This window comes from Pomacea canaliculata, linkage group LG8 (genome assembly GCF_003073045.1).
Source record: "Pomacea canaliculata isolate SZHN2017 linkage group LG8, ASM307304v1, whole genome shotgun sequence".
Taxonomy (NCBI): Eukaryota; Metazoa; Mollusca; class Gastropoda; order Architaenioglossa; family Ampullariidae; genus Pomacea; species Pomacea canaliculata.
The window spans coordinates 3,815,299-3,836,150 of NC_037597.1; the positions used below are offsets into that span (position 1 = coordinate 3,815,299).

At 35.8% G+C, this 20,852-nt stretch overlaps 2 protein-coding genes and 1 non-coding gene across 3 annotated transcripts; 2 read left to right on the forward strand and 1 right to left on the reverse strand.

The window, feature by feature from the left end:
- LOC112569861 lies at nt 1-15,057 on the forward strand. Its single transcript, XM_025247894.1, has 6 exons — nt 1-188; nt 996-1,259; nt 2,287-2,459; nt 4,309-4,480; nt 5,091-5,798; nt 6,296-15,057. The coding sequence occupies exons 1-6, from the start codon at nt 11-13 to the stop codon at nt 7,183-7,185; spliced, it is 2,385 nt and encodes a 794-aa protein (XP_025103679.1). The 5' UTR covers nt 1-10; the 3' UTR covers nt 7,186-15,057.
- Nucleotides 14,569-20,672, forward strand: LOC112570303 (ecdysteroid-regulated 16 kDa protein-like). The gene is made up of 6 exons (XM_025248686.1): nt 14,569-14,659; nt 15,088-15,127; nt 16,524-16,555; nt 17,397-17,516; nt 18,400-18,575; nt 19,035-20,672. The coding sequence occupies exons 1-6, from the start codon at nt 14,569-14,571 to the stop codon at nt 19,116-19,118; spliced, it is 543 nt and encodes a 180-aa protein (XP_025104471.1). The 3' UTR covers nt 19,119-20,672.
- On the reverse strand, nt 15,660-15,732 carry Trnak-cuu. Its single transcript has one exon. It is a non-coding gene; the product is annotated as a tRNA-Lys (tRNA).
- Nucleotides 20,673-20,852: the final 180 nt, after the last annotated feature.

Consider the following 20,852-nt stretch of genomic DNA (forward strand, 5'->3'; position numbering starts at 1 on the left):
GGTCTTAAAAATGGCGGTCGCTAAGGCTGTCGTGTTTTTATTTGTGTTTTCGTCCGTTTGCTACTGCCATGACAATAGCGCATTGTTACATAAAGTTATGGAAGCAGTCGAAAAACTGTTAGGTTTTTACGAGGCTAACTACCAGTTTCTGAATCTTGACGGACTTTACGGCCTTAAAGTGCTGGAAGGTGTGCATATTGGCTTTCAGCCCTAGCTAATGAAACAATCTGTTTAGTGTTTAGCTGGCTTTACAACAACACATGTATTGAGTTTGCTATTGAGTGGTTTCGTTAAGCTTAATTATATATGAAATGTCTTATGCGTTTTATTGGAATTAGAAAAATATAGCATAATTGTCAAAACGACATGCAATGCTTTAATCTTGAAAAGGCTAAATGTCTCCCCCCCACCCCCCCACCGCCAGTGGACTTTCAACTTATTTTATGCTTATGGAATCTTATACAATGTTATCGTTGAAATTCTTATAGTACCAAGGAAGCTAAATTATATTTAAGTGTGTATGGTATTGAGAGGAATCCTTTATATGCACTTAATGGTGTGTGTTCTCGCATGGTGAATAGTAGTTAAAATAGCATGCTAAAATAGTTGAAACAACAATTTTTCGTGGAAAAGACGTTTGGCTAATAATAGATTAAATGGCCCAGTAACACTCAAGTTTGTAATTCTGTTTTTACTGTTCTTTTAATTTAATCTTTTAATAACATATAATGTTATTTTCAAGTGGTAGTTTGCTATTCTTGCAGTAGTGTTAACCCTCATAACTTGTGTTACATTCTTGATATGTAAAATCTTTATTTGTGTTATCTGTGTCATTATCTTAACAGGGGGAGTTACTCTATATCTATTTAATATGGGTTCTTATTTAGCATAACATGAGACAGGATCAGATGTGCACACATATACACACAGACATGCATGCACTACATCAATAAAAAGATATAAATGATTATCGTATATGTCATGCTGTATACCAGGTCAAGTGCAAATTTTGCTGGAAGAACATACAAACGGGCATCACCATCACCTTAGCTCCCAGATTGTTGAACGCCTGGAACTTGTACAACAAACTTCTGCTCATGTCAGTAAGCTCGCTCTTGTGCCAGTCCACCATGATGATGAAGCTTACTTCAACGACCTCTCTCTCCTTGTGAAAACACCATGGCGCAATTTTAAGCCCCATCGTCAGATTGTGCCTTCCAAGCGCTGGGAAATTCCCATCTATCATCTAGCTAAAAATGGTAACTACTTGCAAGCTTCCATCATTTTTTTAGCTTTGAAAAATCATTATGCCATGTGCTTTTGATAGCCATTTTCACCTAGAAAATTGGTTATTTTAGAAAATCATCAAACTCTGTCAAAAAATAGGTGCAAGACAGGTAACAATATTTTTCCTACGTTAGTACAAGGATTTTTTGTCGGTGTGACAAATATATACATTTGGCATGCATGCAAACCTACAGATACATCTTACGGACACGCAGATGCTTGCACACACATTTGTGTACACTTTGCATCCAGCCAAGCCACTCTCTGAGCTTCTACTCTGAGTGGCTTGGCTGGATGCAAAGTGTCAGAGGTGTTCTTATGAGCCTTGTGTTTTATATATGCAGAGAATAGAGGCAGCAGACAAAAATCACAGCCATCAGTTCTGAAGACTGCCTTGAGAACATTTTCAAGCTGATTCTTCTCATAAGCAGTTGCATTGTTATACCAAGTAGTGATTGGGAAACAATGGATTCTTTCAATCACTAAATACTAAAAGCATGCCAGAAGCTCCATTGGCATACCAAAGACTGTTAAAGTGTCAGAAAGGGTAGTCTTTGATGACATTCCTTCACGATTGATGATATGTTGTCATTGCAGCTTAGATCATATGAAATTGGTGTTTCAGGAATTTGAGCAAGGTGACCAATTCAACAGATTTGCCTTTGATGGCGAGAGGCTTTCTTTTATCAGCTCAATCACCCGTTCCTTTGTTATTATTATGAACGCACCAGTCATCTACTCTAGATTTCACCCCTGTTAGAAATGATTCAGCTAATAAAACGATCTATACAATATTCTTATATGCTGATACAGCAGAATGCACAACTGTGTGTGCTCTGTGTACAAATGGATATCAGCAATTAATCAGTTCTATACAGTTTTAAGATGTTTACTTTTTTTTTATAAGTAAAACGTCATTTGCAGTAATTTTTGAGTTCACTCTTTTTGCCATGGATTGTAAAAGTTAATGCTGCTCTTACCTATGTTCAACCACACTAGTGAGGATAGAAGAGGGCTTCAGTAATGCCTGCATGATGGAGATGACACATCCTGATGCAAATGGTGGCTTCAAGTGTGCATTGTCTCAGAACTGCTCTGATAAAATGACCAAGCGTGGACTGACTGATTATGGCATCACTCACCAACTTTTGTGGACAGCTCTTGCAGAAAAAGTAAGCATGTAAAGTGATTTGTTGTGAATGCCATAGATTTGAAGTTTAAACTCAACGCTGAGATCTTTAGGGGATTATCTTGACTAAAAATAAAGCCAGCACATTTTGTAATAAAAAAAAATACAATAGTAAATTAATTACAAAAACATTCTTTTAACTGTTCCCTTGCAGTTCGCACCCATGAATGCAAACACCTATAGCTCAGTTGCATCAATGCACCCATAAATGAGTTAAACAGTAATATATGCAAATAAAAGCTAATCTTATATTTTTGATTTTCAAATTTCTTTTTATCATATTTAATGTGAAGAACTTTTTCTATGCAATCAGGGTTTTGGTGAAAAATATGCCAACCAATAACTGTTCTTTTGATCTTATTCATTGTAACTGAACATACATTCATTCCATTAAGTCAATCGCCATTTTGCTGTGAGGGTGAAATGTATGGTCCTAGTATACTAGAATTGAGTTAAATTATATGGTAGGATGCCCAGTCTAGCTTATAAATATTAAATGCTATTTTTTAAAGTGATCATACATCTTTAATCTTTATACTGTACTTAAATTTCTGCAATTGCTTTTTTTGACGTCGGGGCTTACATACAAAACATCATATCTCAAGATAGGCTTGTGCAACAACATTCAAATTTTGCAGTTTTATTTAGAATTGCATAAACTAAAGGATGACCTAAGGATATCCTGGTAGGAACATTAATTTAGCTGAAATTGACATTTGTACAGAAAAAAAAAAATCCTTTTGCTGAGTTTATGGGTGAGTACCATGTTTGACTGGTTATATCTCCTAGATTTCTTGAGATAACAAAAAGTTCTTAGGAATTCCTTTAGATCCCTGTCTCTAGTTTACAAAAACTTTTAAAAGTTTTGGTATATGACAAATGGTACTGTGTGCGCATTTTTGCAATGCTTGTATGTTTTTAATGAAAAATGTTGATTAAAGTCAAAATTTTTATTTTAGGCACTGAACATTTTTTTTATATGCTACAAATTTGGTTTCCTAACACTCTATTGCAAAAATCTTTTAAATATATTCAAAGACAAAGATTTTAATTTCTGGAGTAGAATGTTACGGACTGCTAATTTCTAATGCTGTTGTACTTGATAAATTAAATTTCAAATTTACCTAGGATCAATAAAAAAAAATGAAAACAAGTGCACTTCACATTTTGTCAGATGGAGCAGGTCAAAAACGTCCATGGGTCGCATTCGGCCTTACTTTGCGCTCTCCAGCTCTAGACAATGAAAACATCCCTTACATGCACACAATCAATGCCTACAATGTTCTGTGGCTATAAAAATATTGGACTTTTTCGATCAGATTAAAAAATAAAGCTCAAAAGCATTCAAGTCACATCTTGACTGAAAACTGCAAATAACAGGTGCTTGTTTCTTTTCATTTGCCTTTTTTTTCCAACACATAAAATAGATTTCAGGGCAGGTAACTCTAGAAAATTTATTTGGCTATGGAATCCAGCAGTTCCTTCTCTTGTACCACAATCATTCTTGAGTAAAATAATTCACCACAAGCCATCCTTGTGACATGTCACTAAATACCCTGAGCTTTTCAGAAACACTTTTACACATCACTGCAATTATATTAATGGATAATATATAGTTATATAAAAGATACTATAATATATAATTTTAAGTAATAGTTTGAAATTTGCTTTTCAAAGTTTTGACAGTGGGCTACAATGGTTGATGGAAAACATTAAATGAGTCTAATACCCCCTAACCCTCATTATCAATATCATGAACTGAAATTTGGCTAAAAAGCATTTGTTCTTAAACTTGTTTAAGGAATGCCACAAACACTTTCCATTTGTTGCAGGTTGGTTGTGAGAAAGAGATAACAGTTTTGCTGCAAAATTCTGGCTTTTCTAGTGTTGATGAATTTCAGGCTGAGTTTTGCACAAACAACTTCTTTGAGATGCTTGCTGTGGTTCATGTCTACATGAAAGGAAAGATTCATACAAACTACCAAGATCTGTTTTTGGAACAACGTAAGTTTGGCATCTTTTGGGAACATTTTCTGTCATGTGACATAGAGGAAGATTGTTTCAAGGCTGTACATACTCTTCTGTAGATGATTTGTGGCTAGCCTAGTTATCACATTGCGCTTTCAGTGTAAAAGTTTGCCTCGGTAGGACCAAAACTTTTACAGTATTGCCATGACTTCGTTCTGTGTTGAATAGTGGATTACACATAGTAAGACTGTAGAGTGTCCCACTGCCATAGAAGCTCATCATGTCTACAGCAAAATGTGTGGAAAGCTTTTATTTCCATTATCATTATGTCACCCATTCATCTGGTAAACATTCCTGTAGAACATCAGGGTGAGCAGGAAAAATTTCCTAGGCAGAGTTCCCAGTAGGCATTGAACCAGTAACCTTCTGCTTTGCAGTTAAGCACACTAACACTAGGCTACTCTATGTTTCTATGCATATAATTTATATACAATTGATATAATTTTAAACACACATCTAGTAAGACCAGCTACGTATAGTTACTAAATAACGTTATTTAAAAGACTTTTTAAACATTTTTTGCTTCTGATTTTCATAGGGGTGAGAGCTTCTTATCGTATGTTTTTTAATGTCATGTTTCCTCCAGAGTTTGTCTGTCCAAACATGGGCTTCTATGAATTTCTGAAAAAGGATTACCTGGACCAGATTCTGAGGTGGCAGATGCCATCAGGCTGTTTTGGTGAAGAGATTGAGCCACCAAACAAAGTTGGTGCCATTCCACCTGAACTAGATCTAAAAAAACTCTTTGCTTCCAAGAATCCTGAAGGTGTTGCAGCAAACATGGAAGAATTTCAAAAGCAGCAGCGACAAGTTAAACCTCAAGGCAGCAAGCTTAAGTACAACAGTGAAAGAGGACTAGAGAGAGGCCCACGGCTAAAAAAGTTAACAGATTTGCAGAGACAGAATGGAAATGCTCAAGATGTTGAAAAAACCAATATAAGTATGCTGCATGAAGGTCAAGACAGGAAGAACATTCTTGGTTTTCAGAACAAGGCAGTGCCTTTACAGCAGCCTGCAGCAGCTGTAAATCTACCAAAACCTGATGTTGAGAATGACGATAATGATATAAAAAGGTTTCCTGCAAAGCGAGGTGCACAGGAGCACATGGTAGTAAACAAGCAGGAAGAGAGAGTACCTGTGGAGTATGTACACAAATTCAGAGAAGAAAACCTAGGCCAGGAGGCAGCTCTTAATGCTGGTGGCATTGCTCAGAAGCTGCAGGTAAGGAAGATGCTCAGCTACCACACTTCATTTGGCGGCAGGAGGAGACTACTCACCGAAAAAGACATGCCAGGTGAATTAAATTTTTGCTGATGAGTTCTTGCATATTAAGTGTCAGGAGTGCTTGACTTGGGCCCAAGCTGTTAATTGCATACTTATGAGCAGTATTTCTTAAATGTGAAGTGACAAAAGATGATTTGGGTTAAGTATATTAATATGTTTTGTTTTTTGGGTTTTTTTTTTTTTTTGCTGTCATAAAAATATAGTTTTTGATGTCTTTATTTCTCAGGGAACTTTTTAATATTTGTTGATAAGACATTCAGCTGCCAGTTCTATTCTATAAATCTCATTAAGTATGCAAAAGATGAACATTTTAAGTTGCTGTCTTTAACATCAGATCCTAGCAAAAAGGAAACCAGACACAAACTTTTATGAGTCCTGCTATTATACTAAAAGGACGGGTTGGCCAAACAATTTTTGACTAAAGGACTAGCTTGGTCAAATGTTTCATGCAGCATATAAGCAGCTTTTGGTGGAATTGTAATTTTGTTTTTTAATTTTGTTTTTCAGGAGGATGTCTTGCTCACAAGTCTGGTGTGGCCGCTGGAGCGCTGGTCATGTACTTGCGTTACCTCATTGATCCAGGACCTCTGGATCTTGTCTCACCTCACGATTTTTTCTTTGACAGCCACCAAAATATTCCTGAAGGTGGTGAAGTCTACAAGACGTTCATGAGCAAACTTGAAGAACTTCACCAGCAAAGTCAGTCATGGAAGGAAAGCAACCAGATCAGGCAGAATGCTGTGGTACCAGGGGACCAGAATGTTGGAGATGAGAACGGAGAAGAAGAAGAAAATGAGGAAGAGAATATGCAAGACTATGATGACAATGAAGAAATGTACCCAGATGCTGGTGGAGGACTCGGCCAGCAAGAAAAAAAGAGGGTGGTTCATTTTGGGGCCAACAAAGGAGTGTTGCTGAAAGACAATGTGGCCAATTCATATGACATCAAAGATGAGGAGGAATACGTTGATGATAATGAAGATGAGGAGGAAGAAGGTCCAGATTACATCAAGAGAGTGAAAGGTGATGATGATGATGGTGGAGGTGATGCTGCAAAAATTGATGAAGAAAACCAGCAAGAAGACGATACAGAGTATACATATTATGATGACAATGACAATGCGGATCAAGAAATAATCAAGAAGCATCGACCACAACCACAGCCTGAGCATGGAGCTAGAATTCGAACTCATAATCGCCACCGAAGCAGTTCTATTAACAGCAGCAACAGTGACTTCCTTGGGCAGCCTGATTCTCCTCCCACTAAAACTGTCATACTGCTTTTGTCAGCTTCTTCTGTTCTTCTGATCATTTTTATCTACAGGTTTATAAAAAAGCGCCGCATACACATTCGATACAATTCTAGGGCCCACTCAAGAGGATTTTTTCGACTGTGATAATAATCTTGAAACATTACATTGTCTTTTTTTCAGTTGGCTCGGGATATTCTTAATGGTTTTCTTTATGGGAAGAGGTTGTGTTGGGTAATCATGAGTGAAATTTAGAGGTATGCAAAAGTATGCATGGATGACCAGTTGTTAGCCAAGGTTTACAAAAGTGTTTAGGCATTTCCCACTTGCATTTGCAAGACATTTGATTTTGCACTGACTTTGTTTTGTTCCTTTTATTTGACTTCACTTAGAGCACATTACTCATTAATAGATCATGAAATGGTAACATTCTGTGATGCAAATGTTATTATCTATACAGTTTCATTTTTATACTTTAATTTTATACATAAGAGATGTAAAAGATCCTCTACTGCCAGATAATCTTATAAACCTAGATGAAGAGTGCAGTTTTCTGTCAAATCAACTAAGAATTTTGTTGTATTTCAACACCCATCATGACTTACTTCTGAAATGATTGTGAGCACACTTTTTGTGAGTATAATCCTTTTACCTCTACTTATGTCCTTTTATTGAGTCTTGCCTTTTAAACAGGTCTGCATATACCACTTTTAGGTTGGTCAATTTACATCACTTGTAATTTTGGCTGTGTGTATGGCACTTAGTAGAAATAGAGTATAGTTTAAAATGATGCTTCCTACTACATGAAAATTTGTCTTCCAGAAAATGTTTAGTTACAGTGTGAAACACATAACTTTTTCCCGTGTGTTAACTTTTTTTCCTTTCTTTAGTAATAGTATTACCAACAAATTTTTCAAGATAAATAATGAAAAAGTTATATTTTTAACATGTACAATGTGTGTCAGAACACACTTTAGGAATCTTTTTTTGAAAAATTTTTATATCGCTTGTTCATTTTACACATTATGCTGTCCTTGAACTGCTTTTGGGCATGGACTCTTTCTATATGTGGTTTATCACATTGTTTTATAACTCTCATCTCAGTACAGGGTGCTTTAGCAGGAGGGTCTAAGCAGTTCTTTATTTGTTTATATATATATAATGCCACTTACAGTGGCAGCTGAAAGATAACTCATGGGGTTCTGCTGTCATTACACAGTACATATGAAATTTATGGCTGAAGATTTAACATGATAAAACTGTTAGTGTTTGAATAAAGTTCAAAACATTTTATTATGTTTCTGCTTTATTAGGAAAACACATACTAGGGATCTTTCATTTTTATACCAGATTTTTCTTCACAACATATTCATAGATCATGAGCATTTGAACTAAGAAAACAAATGAGATTTTATTATGTTTTTTATAAGTTAGTGTCAGTACTTTAAACTCGTAATGCCTTTATTTTTAAGAAAAATGTAGATATATTTTACCCGACAGTGATACAGATGTCAAAAGAACTAGAACAGAGATGTTTTATAATCAGTGATCTATTGTTTGAGCCCTTTTTTTTCTCGCTATGTGTGTGTGAGAATGTGCATGTATACTTGCAGGTGCTGGTGTGCATGTGTGTGTGTAAAGTACAAGGTAGAAAAAAACATGTGGTTTAGGTATATTTGAAAATATTTACATGCATATGTGTGTGTTTGTGTGCATGCATGAAACATGCTTTCTGCTTTTGATGTATATAATTATAGCAGAGGCTGTGCGAAAATCCTTCTTGTGTTCATACTCATCTGTTATTCTTTTTATGTATATTATTTGTTAACTTGGTTATTAATCTTGTGAGTTGAACAGTTTTTGTGTGTTCCTGTTATCTTCATCATTTTTAGTTTCAATTAATTTTGTTGTTGCTTCACTTCATTTTTATATTTGATGGCTATTTGACTTTTTCACTCCATATCTCTCCTTATGTGTGACATGCTGTTCTTTTAAGTATAAAGCATTATGCAGTATTATAATAATTAACTGCTGCATGCATTTGCGTGAATGTTTACTTTGTAACTTTTCTTCCAAAGATGCCTGTTATTTGCTCTCTTTTCTTTAATAAAATGTCAGCTTTTAATCACTAATTTATTTACTATTCCATCTACCTCCACCTAAAAAGAAAAAAACAAACAAAAATACATAGAACATAAAAACAGATAATATACTTCACGATATGATCCATTTCAGATTGTGTAGATATTACCTATCACTTTTGTTAGCAGAACATTCGGCTGTAGTTTGCTCATGATCATTGTGTGCTTACCTACTTGAGGCAATCAGTATCATCATCATCACTCCCTTAATTGGCGCTAGCTGGAAACAGAGCAAGCCAGCACACCTTAGGACTGACCTGCTAGTACCTGTTGTCAATGAGATGCAGCAATGGCAAGGGCTTGCCGTTGAGGCCAATTGTGAACCAAGAGGGTGGCCTTTCCACTTCACTTTCTTTTTTGTTTGTTTGTCCGTTTACCTCAGCATTGCCCTCCCTGCACATAACCATGGAAGACCAACTTCAGGAGGGTGTTATGACTAGAGGTTGAATTATGCCAGATTTTGTCATTTGACGGTGGTGAGTAGTGTTTTCTGGGGTCCCACCTTGGTGGTGACTGCACTGTATATGAAGTCATTTGTTTTGTACTCTTTATAAGAGATCTGGAGCGCTCTCCTTGAGCATTTGGTTTCAAATGATTGGATCTGTCTCCGTAAGCAAACAGTCATACAGCAAGATGTATTGGACGGTAAAGCTGACATTTTTGCTGTCCCATATTTGATTCAGTCTAACATTGTTGCGATTCTGAGGCAAATTTCTGCCACACAGTCACTTTCCTAGGAGATTATAGCACCCAGGTTCCTGAAACTATTTAAATCTTCAAGCTGTACTCTGTTGATGAAGATCTCTGTTTTTCCATGTCAGATGATGCTCACCATGACTTTGCTCTTGTCCGTGCTAAACTCTCTCCTGTATTTACCAACTCTGCTTGCCAGTTTGTAAGTTCCAGCCACTCATTGTTGCTGCTTGGTGTCATATCTATTTCATAAACAAAGCATAGGTCACATGGCTTCCTGCCAACAGATGCAGAGGTATGATGATTGTGAAGGGTGTCATCCATCATACTCTCCAGATGTTACACAATAGAGACAAAGGGGAACCCTGGAGAAGGCCCACTGTTGCAGGTAAGAGCACTCCCATCTGGCTGTTCAGGAGTTCTGAGCCCAATAGTCCAAAGAAGACCTTCCTCAATATTGAATTTCCGCATCATGTGTCACAGTTCCTTGTGTTAGACTTCATCAAAAGCCGCCTTAAATTCATTGAAGTTATAGTAGAGATCCTTGCCATGCTGTAGATACTTATCAATGAGGAAGTGACTGTTGAACATTTGGCTTATTGTTTAATAGTTCTGGCACAGCTTGCTGTTTCCTTTCTTTGGGGGAAGTCCAGTGGCACAGTGGTTAGCGCCTGTCTCCAATGCAGTGAAGGTTGGCTGTTCTCGGTTCAGCTCTTGTCTCGAGCATGCTGTTCTTTCTCAACATGTGGCATCTGTTTACACAATATATCCTCAGTTGCTGGCTCGGAGTACAACACCAATCCCTAACCCCGCCTTTCTTCGTAAGAAGTAGGAACTTGAAGCAAATATTAGGTGAGTACATTTTTAACTCTACAGGGTTCACTGCAATGCGATGGACCTAGATCATAAAATATAGTGTAAAGCTTCTCAAAAGTATAGAAATTAAAAGACACAGATATGTATGGACACAGATATGCATGTCTATGCAGGTTATTAACTTTTGCTTTAAACAGGTTAAAATTTAATCTAAAGTGAAATCTATCATAATTGTTTCCAGAGGTATCTCACCATCTCAGTTTATCATATGCTTTAGCATCATCATTATTACACATTTATTACAATTTTCTTGTGAAATATCTTGTATTTTCGTTTACTTTTGCCGCCTTTTTGGGTGTTGGGTGGGAGAGGGACTGGTGGAAATGAGGATAGATGTTGTTTGAGTGCTTTAATTTGACATAAATACTTCAAGTACATTTTTTTCAAAGTGACAAAATTATCTACTATATTTAAACCTTTAATTGCTACAGTAAATGAAAATAATCAGCATTACAATCCTAATTTCACATATATTTTTGCTGAGGTAATTGGGATCTTGTTTGTGTTTTCTTGAGACAGTAACCATTTTTCTTTAGCTGTAGGATATTTGTTCAACATGTATCAAAGTTTAAACGTGGGAGATATGTGAGCTGTGCAATAATTTTCCAATATTCTATTAATGTCACAGGTCTCTGGGGTTTTTTTTTTGTGTGTGGTTACTATTATTAAGGATGTCTTGTTTCAATCACTTTAGATGTGTGTACTGTGCAAATGCTTTCATTCATTGGACTACTTTCTACACTGAAATCACTTCCTTGGCTCAACCTGTTCATTGACTGGTGCATTTCACTTTCTCTCCACATTGTCTTCTTATGGAAAGAAAATTTTATATTCTTGCAGCTTTCTCAAAACCAAGTTGCTTCATAGAGATGTTGTACCATGTTTAATGTATTCGGTATCTAGTTTTTTGTTGATTATGTAATCTATAGAAATGATAAAGAACTCAGTGACCTAATACTTCAATCAACTACTGCTTGGAAAAAAATGCATTTAAGAGAAATGATGATAATGAATGATCGAAAAAATAGTGAACGACCAGTTCACAACATCGATAATTTGCCTGATTAAGAATATGTACTTGTTTGTTTTCATGAAACTTATATAGGAAAGAAACTATAATTTTAAGCCTTTTTACATTGCAACACATATTTGTGACTAACTTAATGGTATTTTAACCTCCATATTTGCTAAGATCAGAGTTCATATGAAGCTTGACCAATTGTGGTATAAACGTCCATTGCTAATCATAAGTTTGTGTTTTTACCTAATAATGATCAATATCCTTCACAGTCTTTGCTGCCCCATCTACATTAGTCTGAAATCACAATTACATGAAAGCACTTCCCCCCCCCCCCAAACAAAAAAATTTTTAAAAATAACACTCTTTGGCTTGTTGCCTTGATTCTGCTGCTGATGTAATAGAGTATTGAAAGAAATATTATTGCATTTTGAATTATGACTCTTAACCATTGAAAAGTAAATTGAAAAATTTTCTTACTTAAAAACTCCACACTCTGGTAAAGATTTGAAATTAAGTATTTTGTGTGGGTGGGTGTGCATCTATTATGTGTGTGTGAGAGAGAGAAGACAGATACATGAATAGTACACTCTTGCCTTGTTATCTCACCACTATCTTAAGCACACCAGAAGTTTGTTGAAAAGCTTAGTTGGTAGTATACAGTTTGTCCAGTAGTGTGATTAGAATGTTTTGTATCTTAAATGTTGATACTGTATTTTAGTACACAAAAATGTTGTTATAAAAAGTAGACAAAATTTATGTATTATTTAGATAAAGTAAATTACATATTCCTGACGAGATAGGAATGTAGGTTTGTCTACTGTCTTAGTGCCAGTATTCCATGTCTCATTTAATCATTCACAAACCATGAGCATCAGCTCCAGTTTGTAATATCTAGAATGTAGAGGTGGTGACATATTTTATGTGTGAGAAAGACATGAGATCAGGCTGGCAGCTTTAAAAATGTAGCAGGGTAAGATGCGCGTGATCTCCCAATCTTTCTACTAGAACAAAACACAACACTTTCATGGGCTCTGGATCGTTTTACTCCAATGCCAGTTGATAGTGCTGGCTATGGCGAAACTCTACACAACTCTCTGTAAAATGTGCTCCCACCTCTGCTCTCTCTCCTCACGTTCTGACCACTCGCCTCTTCACCCGACCTTCACTCTCTACTTCCCCAAACACCCGCACACCTACATCCTATCGCTAGTCGACCCACTCCTGCTATCCTTCGGTCACAGGGTTGTCACCCGGTCAGTAATTACCCCCCATCGCCAGCTTGTGTGTCCTGTGTGCATGTGTATGCCATCTTCCATCCTACTTCTATACAATGTTCCATACTACCATAATAACATGGCAAGATGTGCTGGCTAGATTAACAAGGCAAGACTTTGCACATGGGCCATTCATGTGCCCATTCCACAGCTAGAGAAGACAAACACAAAAATTATTTACTTATTGAATAAAACACTTGTGAAAGGAAGGAGAGTGCATTACTAAGCCTAGGTAAACATAGAAAAAGAATATCAAATATTGCTGCATCACTTGAAAAAAAAAAATTAGCAGAGTTTAGAAGTATTGCAGATATTTTGTTCACTGAAAGGCAGTATAATATTAGAAACACAACAGAATACATGTTTTTTACTCAGGAGATGCTCTGAAAGAAAGTTACTTGTCAAAGATTTTTGTTTTTCCATTGCTTCTGCTACTCCATGTTCAGCAGGGCTAAGAAGATCCAGTGTAGTAGTATTCTGACATTTTGTGTATCTAGCATCTGATGTTTAGCACATGCTAGGTACTTCTTTAGTGTGTTAATACAATAACTGTGCATGCCTGTAAACATCTTAAAATTGTTTTGGGGGTTTAAATGGTTGTTCATTAATGGGTTAGGGTTTGTTGTGTGTTTGTTGGAATTCACATTCAGAACATCTGTATAAAAGAGTGATTGATGAAATAACATGTGTTAATTTGTCTTCCATTTTATGAATAGTACTTTTATTTAGGAATCAGACGGAAACAAATCATCAGTGAAGTACAGTATAATATTTTGTTTTTCCCAAATGGGGAATATCATCAACTCAAAAAAATGGTTAATCATATTAATAACAAAACTTTGAAAATTAAACAAATGAAGCTGCATGTTCTTTGTAAATATTAGTTGAACAAATCTAGGCTTACTTGAGCTGCTGATTCATGTTCACTTATCATGAACTCAGCTGACTTGTCAGTGAAGTGTTTACTGCAAGAGTTTGATAATCTTCACTGTCCAAAAGGAGCCATTGTTTGATAATCTTCACTGAGCCCAAAGGAGCCATTGTTATGACATGTATAGTCTGCTGCTTACCAATCTTTGAACTGCATTATAATACCCTCAATGGACATTGAAAAAAAAAGAAGAGAACAACAGGCCTAAAGGAAAATAGACAGATGGCTGACATAGTCTATATGCTCAGAAAAACCTTACCAACAAGGCAAATCACACATTTCATGATAGGCTTCAGTTTTCTGGTGAACCGTGATTTTGGAATGCTACTATAACATGGGTTTAATGTTACAAGTTTTCATGTGTATTTTACTGTTGTATCTGTCTAGTGATTGTGTGTGTGTATATACAGTGACATAAGTATTTTTTTTCACTTTGGCTCAATGCAGGTGATGTCCTAAGAGGTGGGATGGTGTTTTGGCTGGGGAAGAAAGGTGTGAGGATCAGTGAACGGTGTGGTCAAAACTGTGAGAGAAATCAATTACTGATTTTCATCTCTTGAAAGCTAGATCGCTTTTTTTAAATGCTGTGTCACAATGTTAACGCACTGGGTCCAGATAACAACAACAGATTTAGTGCAACCACAGCAGTGGTCAGATTTACGCAGTAAACAACAACCTGGGTCCAGTGAGTTAAACAATTTCAGGAAACAAAAGTAATTGCAGTATTTATGTTAATTTTATTAACAATTTTATTTTTAAGTTTCACGAAGATTTAAATTGTGAGGTGATCTTTCAGGCACAGTATCAGTGAGTTTGTAATTTTTTTAGGAAGAATGTTTTCAATGTTGTGCTGTCTTTTAAACCTTCAACATGGTTGAGTGCTTTAAGTTTTAATGCAAAGTAATCTTGCATTCAGTACTAGGTGACTATGATGTTTGTTTTAACTGAATTTTCTAGAGGTGAAACAAAAAGAAGGTGGTAGTTATTAATCTGTATCAAAAACTACTGTAAAAAAGCATATAAAGCTGACTCTGAAAGTTATTGTGCTTTTGGATTTGATGAAATAAATTTGCCTTAATTGGATTCACTCGTGTTTTTTTTTTTTTGTCACAGATCCTTTCATTCATAGAAAAGTGAAAGCTTTTGATCACAGGTAAATTCTCATATATATTTTGATGAATAGAAATGGGTATGATTATTTGAAAAAATCGTTTACAGGTGTTTAGTAATTTTCCTCAGTGGTAACAGAGTTGGACTGTGAAGACAGTTCAGGATAATGATCGAAATCTTTATAGGAAGTTTTTATTTATCTAAAACCAGAATCTGAGACTTGCCTCATTTTTTTTTTCCTGGCAGAAATCATGCCTACATAAACCCAGGTGAAAAATTTGGAAATCAGTACAAACATTTTGAAATTTTTTTTAATGTCATTTATGATTAATGAACATGAAGTTAGAAACCATTCCCCAAGTCTAATCTGGTTTAGCTTAGTATGTTCATCTAATGAAAAAGACTTCCAGTCTGTGATGAAAAAAAACTGTTTCCTTAGTTGCACCTGGTGTACTACAAGTGCCACATCCAGAAAGAACAAAAGACAAAACCTACAACCAGGAACATCACTGTATCAACTGTTCCCCATGTTCGTTTCAAGCATTAGCATGCAGTTAAGAGAGAAACAAAATATTCGCCCAATGTGGGGCTCGAACCCACGACCCTGGGATTAAGAGTCCCATGCTCTACCGACTGAGCTAACCGGGCAGCCGGGTGTAAGGATCAGTTGTTAAATTTTACCTCTGACGCAGTTGTCACATGTTCAGAAATCCACATTGTGAAGGGTGTGCCTCCATGGACGTAGATTAGGATATAATTATATTAGTTCGTGGTGCCTCCAAATCCATATTGCACGATCCGGACGTTGACAAAGGTTTCCCGCAGGAAACCGCCCAAAAGCCTTTAATATTCAATTTCATATAAAAGCAGCATATATCACTTTCAATATTGTGGAATGTTCAAATGTTCTTCATTGTGCTTTGTAATCTTCGACTCATGAAGGAATTCCTATTTCTGACAGCTTGAATATATCTTGAGAGGTGCGGCAGTTGAGGAGAGAGGGGGTTAACCATAACATCACTGCATCACTGAAATATAGTTTCGGACCATCCCTCACCCCACACCTAAAAAAGCTAATTTGAGTAATTTGTCGCAACAATCAGTTACTTTTTTTTTTTTAATGGGGTCTTTTGATAAACAACGTAGGCTTGGTATGTCAAGGGTTAATCGAAGGACGCAATTAGTAACGAACGATAACTTCCTATGTGAGTCATCTCCCTTGGCCTAAAGTCGGTCGTTAGTCAAGGGTGGTGTGATCACGTGACCAGTCACCTGACAAGCTAGGGCTGCATGCTTCCAATAAAAGGTTTCTTCGTAAGATCTGTCCACGAACTAACATCCCGTCCGTGATCAGTATTAACAGTAGTTACCAGAGAATGTCGGGGTACATTGTAGCCCTCTGCATCATAGCAACAGCGTTTGTGGCTGTCTACGGCAAGGCAGAATTGTCCGCTGACATACAAAGACTGCGGTGAGTTCTAAATATCTTTTGATTTTCCCAAGTACTGCTTCTATGAAAATATAGGAACTTCTGATTGCCTAGGCCTCATGCTCTTTTAATGTTTTCTCATTACGATTACTCTACTTAAACCGTCATTTCTAGTACTGAATAGTAGTGTTTCCTGATATACATACTTAGTTTACAGGTTCAATTAAAGTTTCACTAAATCGTGACACCACTTCTCAAAGGGCTCGAAATTTCCTTCCTTCCATTTAAATTCATTTACTTCAGACGGAAGATAAAAGTAAACGAAAAAGGTTGTTACGTGTTTTATTTGCTTCACTTGTGATTATCTACGTGTGAAATGGTTACGGTAATGGTGCAGTTCTTTTGGTGAGGAATAGTTTGATAGTAGACTTTTCGTGGTTTGGTTTATATGGGTGTGAACGGACGGTGGCTGACTCATCTGACCCACTGGTGAAGGAAACTCTCACAAGTTGGGTATTTACACCTAGATTGTGGAAAGGGAATATTGGTATTTGTACTTTAGTTTTGATCAGTGTTTTTAAATCCTTTTTTTTTTAATGGAAAGCCATAGTCGATAGTATCAACTAGGTGGCTTCACAATTCCCATGCTAATAGAAGCCCTGTTTAATAAACATTACATTAAATAACAATGTAAAATCAGTTCAATAGATGTTTAGTTAAAATTGTGGAGGTAAAAGCTTACCTTGGAATACTTACACATATTTTAATCAAAATAATTGGATGTTTTGGTCTTTCTGTTGTTCTGAAATGCTACATTTGTGACCCAACTCAGTGATCCATAATCATTATTCTTGGTAAATGTTTATTCAAAATTCTGTTTCAGGATCAGGGCTTAGCACACTAGTTGATGCACTCTACAATGGAACCGAGTGTCCATCTCAAGGAGATCCAGCTGTGCTCCCTAGAGGCAGTACTGTCCAGTTGTATGTGGATTTTATACCCAGTAAGTTTCCTGTGAAAACATGTTTTGAAGTAGACAGTTCTTCACTGGTTTAGTGTATAGTATCTTTGGTGTGCTTGACTGTGGCCTACTTAATTGGGTGGAACCTCCCAACTATCCACCCAAAGAAAGGAGTACATAATTTTCAATTCAATTCAATTCAATTGAATTCAATTCAATTCAATTCAATTCAATTTAACTTTATTATCTCACTAGGAGAAATTAAAAGACGTGGAAAACAACTGGCTGATAATAAAACTTATAATAAAAACTTAATACAACTTAATTCCACTCAAACTATCATCTCACACAACACCTACAGTCCACCCGACTAAATAAGAAACAACACTAAAACTAATATCCCAAAACCACACACCACACCCTCACACTCACAATCCTTCCAACACTTATTCAGTAATACAACAGACTGGTGTATAAAACAGACTGGTGTATAATATATCAGGGAAGTAACATTTTTATATAAAGCTGCACCAGGATCCCAACATTACCTTGAATATATCGCTAAGTATCATAACAGATATTTTCTAGCATTAACTGTATTATTATAATAATAATAGAAACACCGTTATATAGCCCCAGACTCAAAGTGCTTTACATAAAGACATGCAAGTGCACTGGTTAGGACAGGCATCAAATGCACCTGCATAAACATGCATTCATAGAGACACTGTGCATAGCAAAATATAAATAAAGTGGATTAAGAGAGATAGGCTCAAAGTGACTAACTAAACTAAAACAAATGTATCAGCAATAGTGATCATATAGATAAGTCTTCCATAAAAATGGTTTCATGTTTTAGCATTATCTGCCATTGTCGTTCACTGGCTTGTTACTAAGGGATAGTTCATAATTTACTTTTTTGCAGAGGTGTCAACTCCCAATCTGAAAGCATCCATTCATGCCATTATTGCTAAAATTCCTGTGCCTTTTCCTGGTGCCCCTACTGATGCTTGTCAAGGTGCAAACATTACCTGTCCAGTAAAGAGTGGTGTGCAGTACACATATGCACCAGTCTTCCCAATCAAGAATGATTATCCCTCGGTAAGTAAACATATCACCAGTCCAAGAAATTTATTTGTCAGTATTTGTTGAAATACATTTTGTGATGCTTTATTAAGCAGATTTGTAAAATACTGGTATGCTAGAAACACATTTCTTGCAAATACTCTAAAGTATTTGTTGGTTATTGCATAAAGCTTGTAATAAGTAAATATTCATTGTTGATATCTTTTGTGGTATGACTGGACTGGTACACTCCTGAAATAGAACGACATATGACACTTATGTTCACATAAAATTAAATGTAGTCTGAGTCGCAGGATGGTATGTTGTGAAGTGTTTAAAAATACACAGGCCAGTCTTTTATAACTAATTTATCTCATCATGCTGACTGGGTATCTTACGGCGCTTATAAAATCTTTATACTTATGTCAGGCGATCTATTTAGAAATATAAAGCTCTCAAGTTGTTCATGTGGCTGATTTGATTTTGACTTTACAGATAGCCACTCTTGTGAAGTGGGAACTACAGGACGAGAGTGGAAAAGACATTGTGTGCTTAGTGTTCCCTGTTGAAATCAAATAAAATGTCTACGATTCCTCATCTTTCCAGATTTTTTTAATAAATTATGCTGTCTGTAAAATTTGCATACACCTGCTCACCCAAGACCTTTCTCTCCATTTTTTTAAGAAATACTTGTATTTGAGGGGTTTGGAAAAAGGGTTTAATTTCACCTTTTTTGAGAACACAAAAAGGAATTTTTTGCAAACATGTCTTTCATCATATTGGGTAAGTCAGGGGAGGGTGTGTGTTGAATTTTCTGTGCACTTAACTGCTATAATAAGAAGGAAACTGACATATTCTTTTGAGTGCCATTTCATTTCATTCAAAGAAATTTCAAGAAATCCTAGGCATGATCGAAAGATAATTGCGACTGTAACTTTGTAGATGTTGGATGCTACATTGTGAATGTTTTGACATTTGCTTAAGTTACAGAATTATTTTCAGTTATGCTGCTTCCTTTGTAATTGTTATAATTTGATAATGTATCTTTTGGATACTTTTTGCTAAGGTTTCTCAGAGTATTTCTGCTAATGGTCTGTCTTTGAGAATCTCAGCATTGAGACTAGACTGATCTGATCAGCATTTTATCTCACAGTATCTGCATTTCTGCAGTACATATGATATACTAGATCTGTTGCGTCTGAAGAATTTTTGTACCTTCTTGCTAAAACAATATCCAGTCACTGTTATTTACTGTTTTGAAACTAAAATCAGAAGAAAATTTATTTTTCTGCTTGATTATGAAAAGAATAAGGTAGGAATAAATGCCCTTGTGCTGAAAATGTTTGTGCTTCTAAATTTATTTGTGTGGAGAACATGGATTATTTGCAAAGCAACATTGTGAATAATTGTTTACTATGGTCTTGTCATTAAGCAAATAAGCCTTGATGTCAAAAAAAGTACTTAACAGGGAAGTGGAATGAAATTTAGTATAAATTCTCAGTTACATAAATATGACATTAGAATTGAGATATTTTGAGTTCTGAACCGTTCTCAGTGTTTTAAAAGAAATGCTGAATTTTTTTATGATTATTATGTCATGCTCGTTACTTAAGACACAGAACAGTCTATATTTTTGTACATTCGTGATTGGAATAAATTTCTTCAAAAGTTTTATTTTGAGAACTTACAAAGGCATCAGAGAGCTTGAGTGTGGTAGTAGGAGGGTGGCCTTCCTCTGAATACCTAATTATTAAATACGTAAATCTGAGGCTTTTCATGTCCATGAAATTTTTGCTTCAAAACAAACTTCAAAAGGAAAGTTAAAACCAAACTCCGGTGTGTAAAGCATATAGATATTTGTTTAATTTAATATGAGATTATCACAGTTTTGAGGATTGATTACATGATTGACATGGTTCACCGCATTGCTGACTTTAACTGGACAGTCATTAGACAGTCTATTAATTAATTAAAAGAAAGCAGAGTTCCAGAATGTGAACCAGAAATTCCATTGCAGACAGATGAAGTTAGCTTTACAATAAAATAATATGTGTGAAAAAAATGTCATCACACTTTTGTTTAAAATGCACTAAAAAAGGTAAACAAAATAAAGCAACATTGTGAATAATTGTCTACTATGGTCTTCTCATTAAGCAAATAAGCCTGAATGTCAAAAAGGTTTGTGAGATGTCATACAAAAAAATACTTAACAGTGAAGGGGAATGAAATTAAGTATAATTTGATAGTTACATCAACATGACATAATGAGACGAAATGAACTTGCGTCCAGGAGCTGCGTGTAGCGTCGTGGGT

What these genes read in the sequence shown, in the direction of transcription:
- LOC112569861 (XM_025247894.1), top strand. Translation starts at nt 11, where the DNA reads ATGGCGGTCGCTAAGGCTGTCGTGTTTTTATTTGTGTTTTCGTCCGTT. An exon ending in CGGCCTTAAAGTGCTGGAAG is followed by an intron (nt 189 to 995) that starts GTGTGCATATTG and finishes GCTGTATACCAG; the next exon opens with GTCAAGTGCAAATTTTGCTG. An exon ending in CTATCATCTAGCTAAAAATG is followed by an intron (nt 1,260 to 2,286) that starts GTAACTACTTGC and finishes CAACCACACTAG; the next exon opens with TGAGGATAGAAGAGGGCTTC.
- LOC112570303 (XM_025248686.1), top strand. Translation starts at nt 14,569, where the DNA reads ATGTTAACGCACTGGGTCCAGATAACAACAACAGATTTAGTGCAACCA. An exon ending in GCTGACATACAAAGACTGCG is followed by an intron (nt 16,556 to 17,396) that starts GTGAGTTCTAAA and finishes ATTCTGTTTCAG; the next exon opens with GATCAGGGCTTAGCACACTA. An exon ending in GTATGTGGATTTTATACCCA is followed by an intron (nt 17,517 to 18,399) that starts GTAAGTTTCCTG and finishes ACTTTTTTGCAG; the next exon opens with AGGTGTCAACTCCCAATCTG.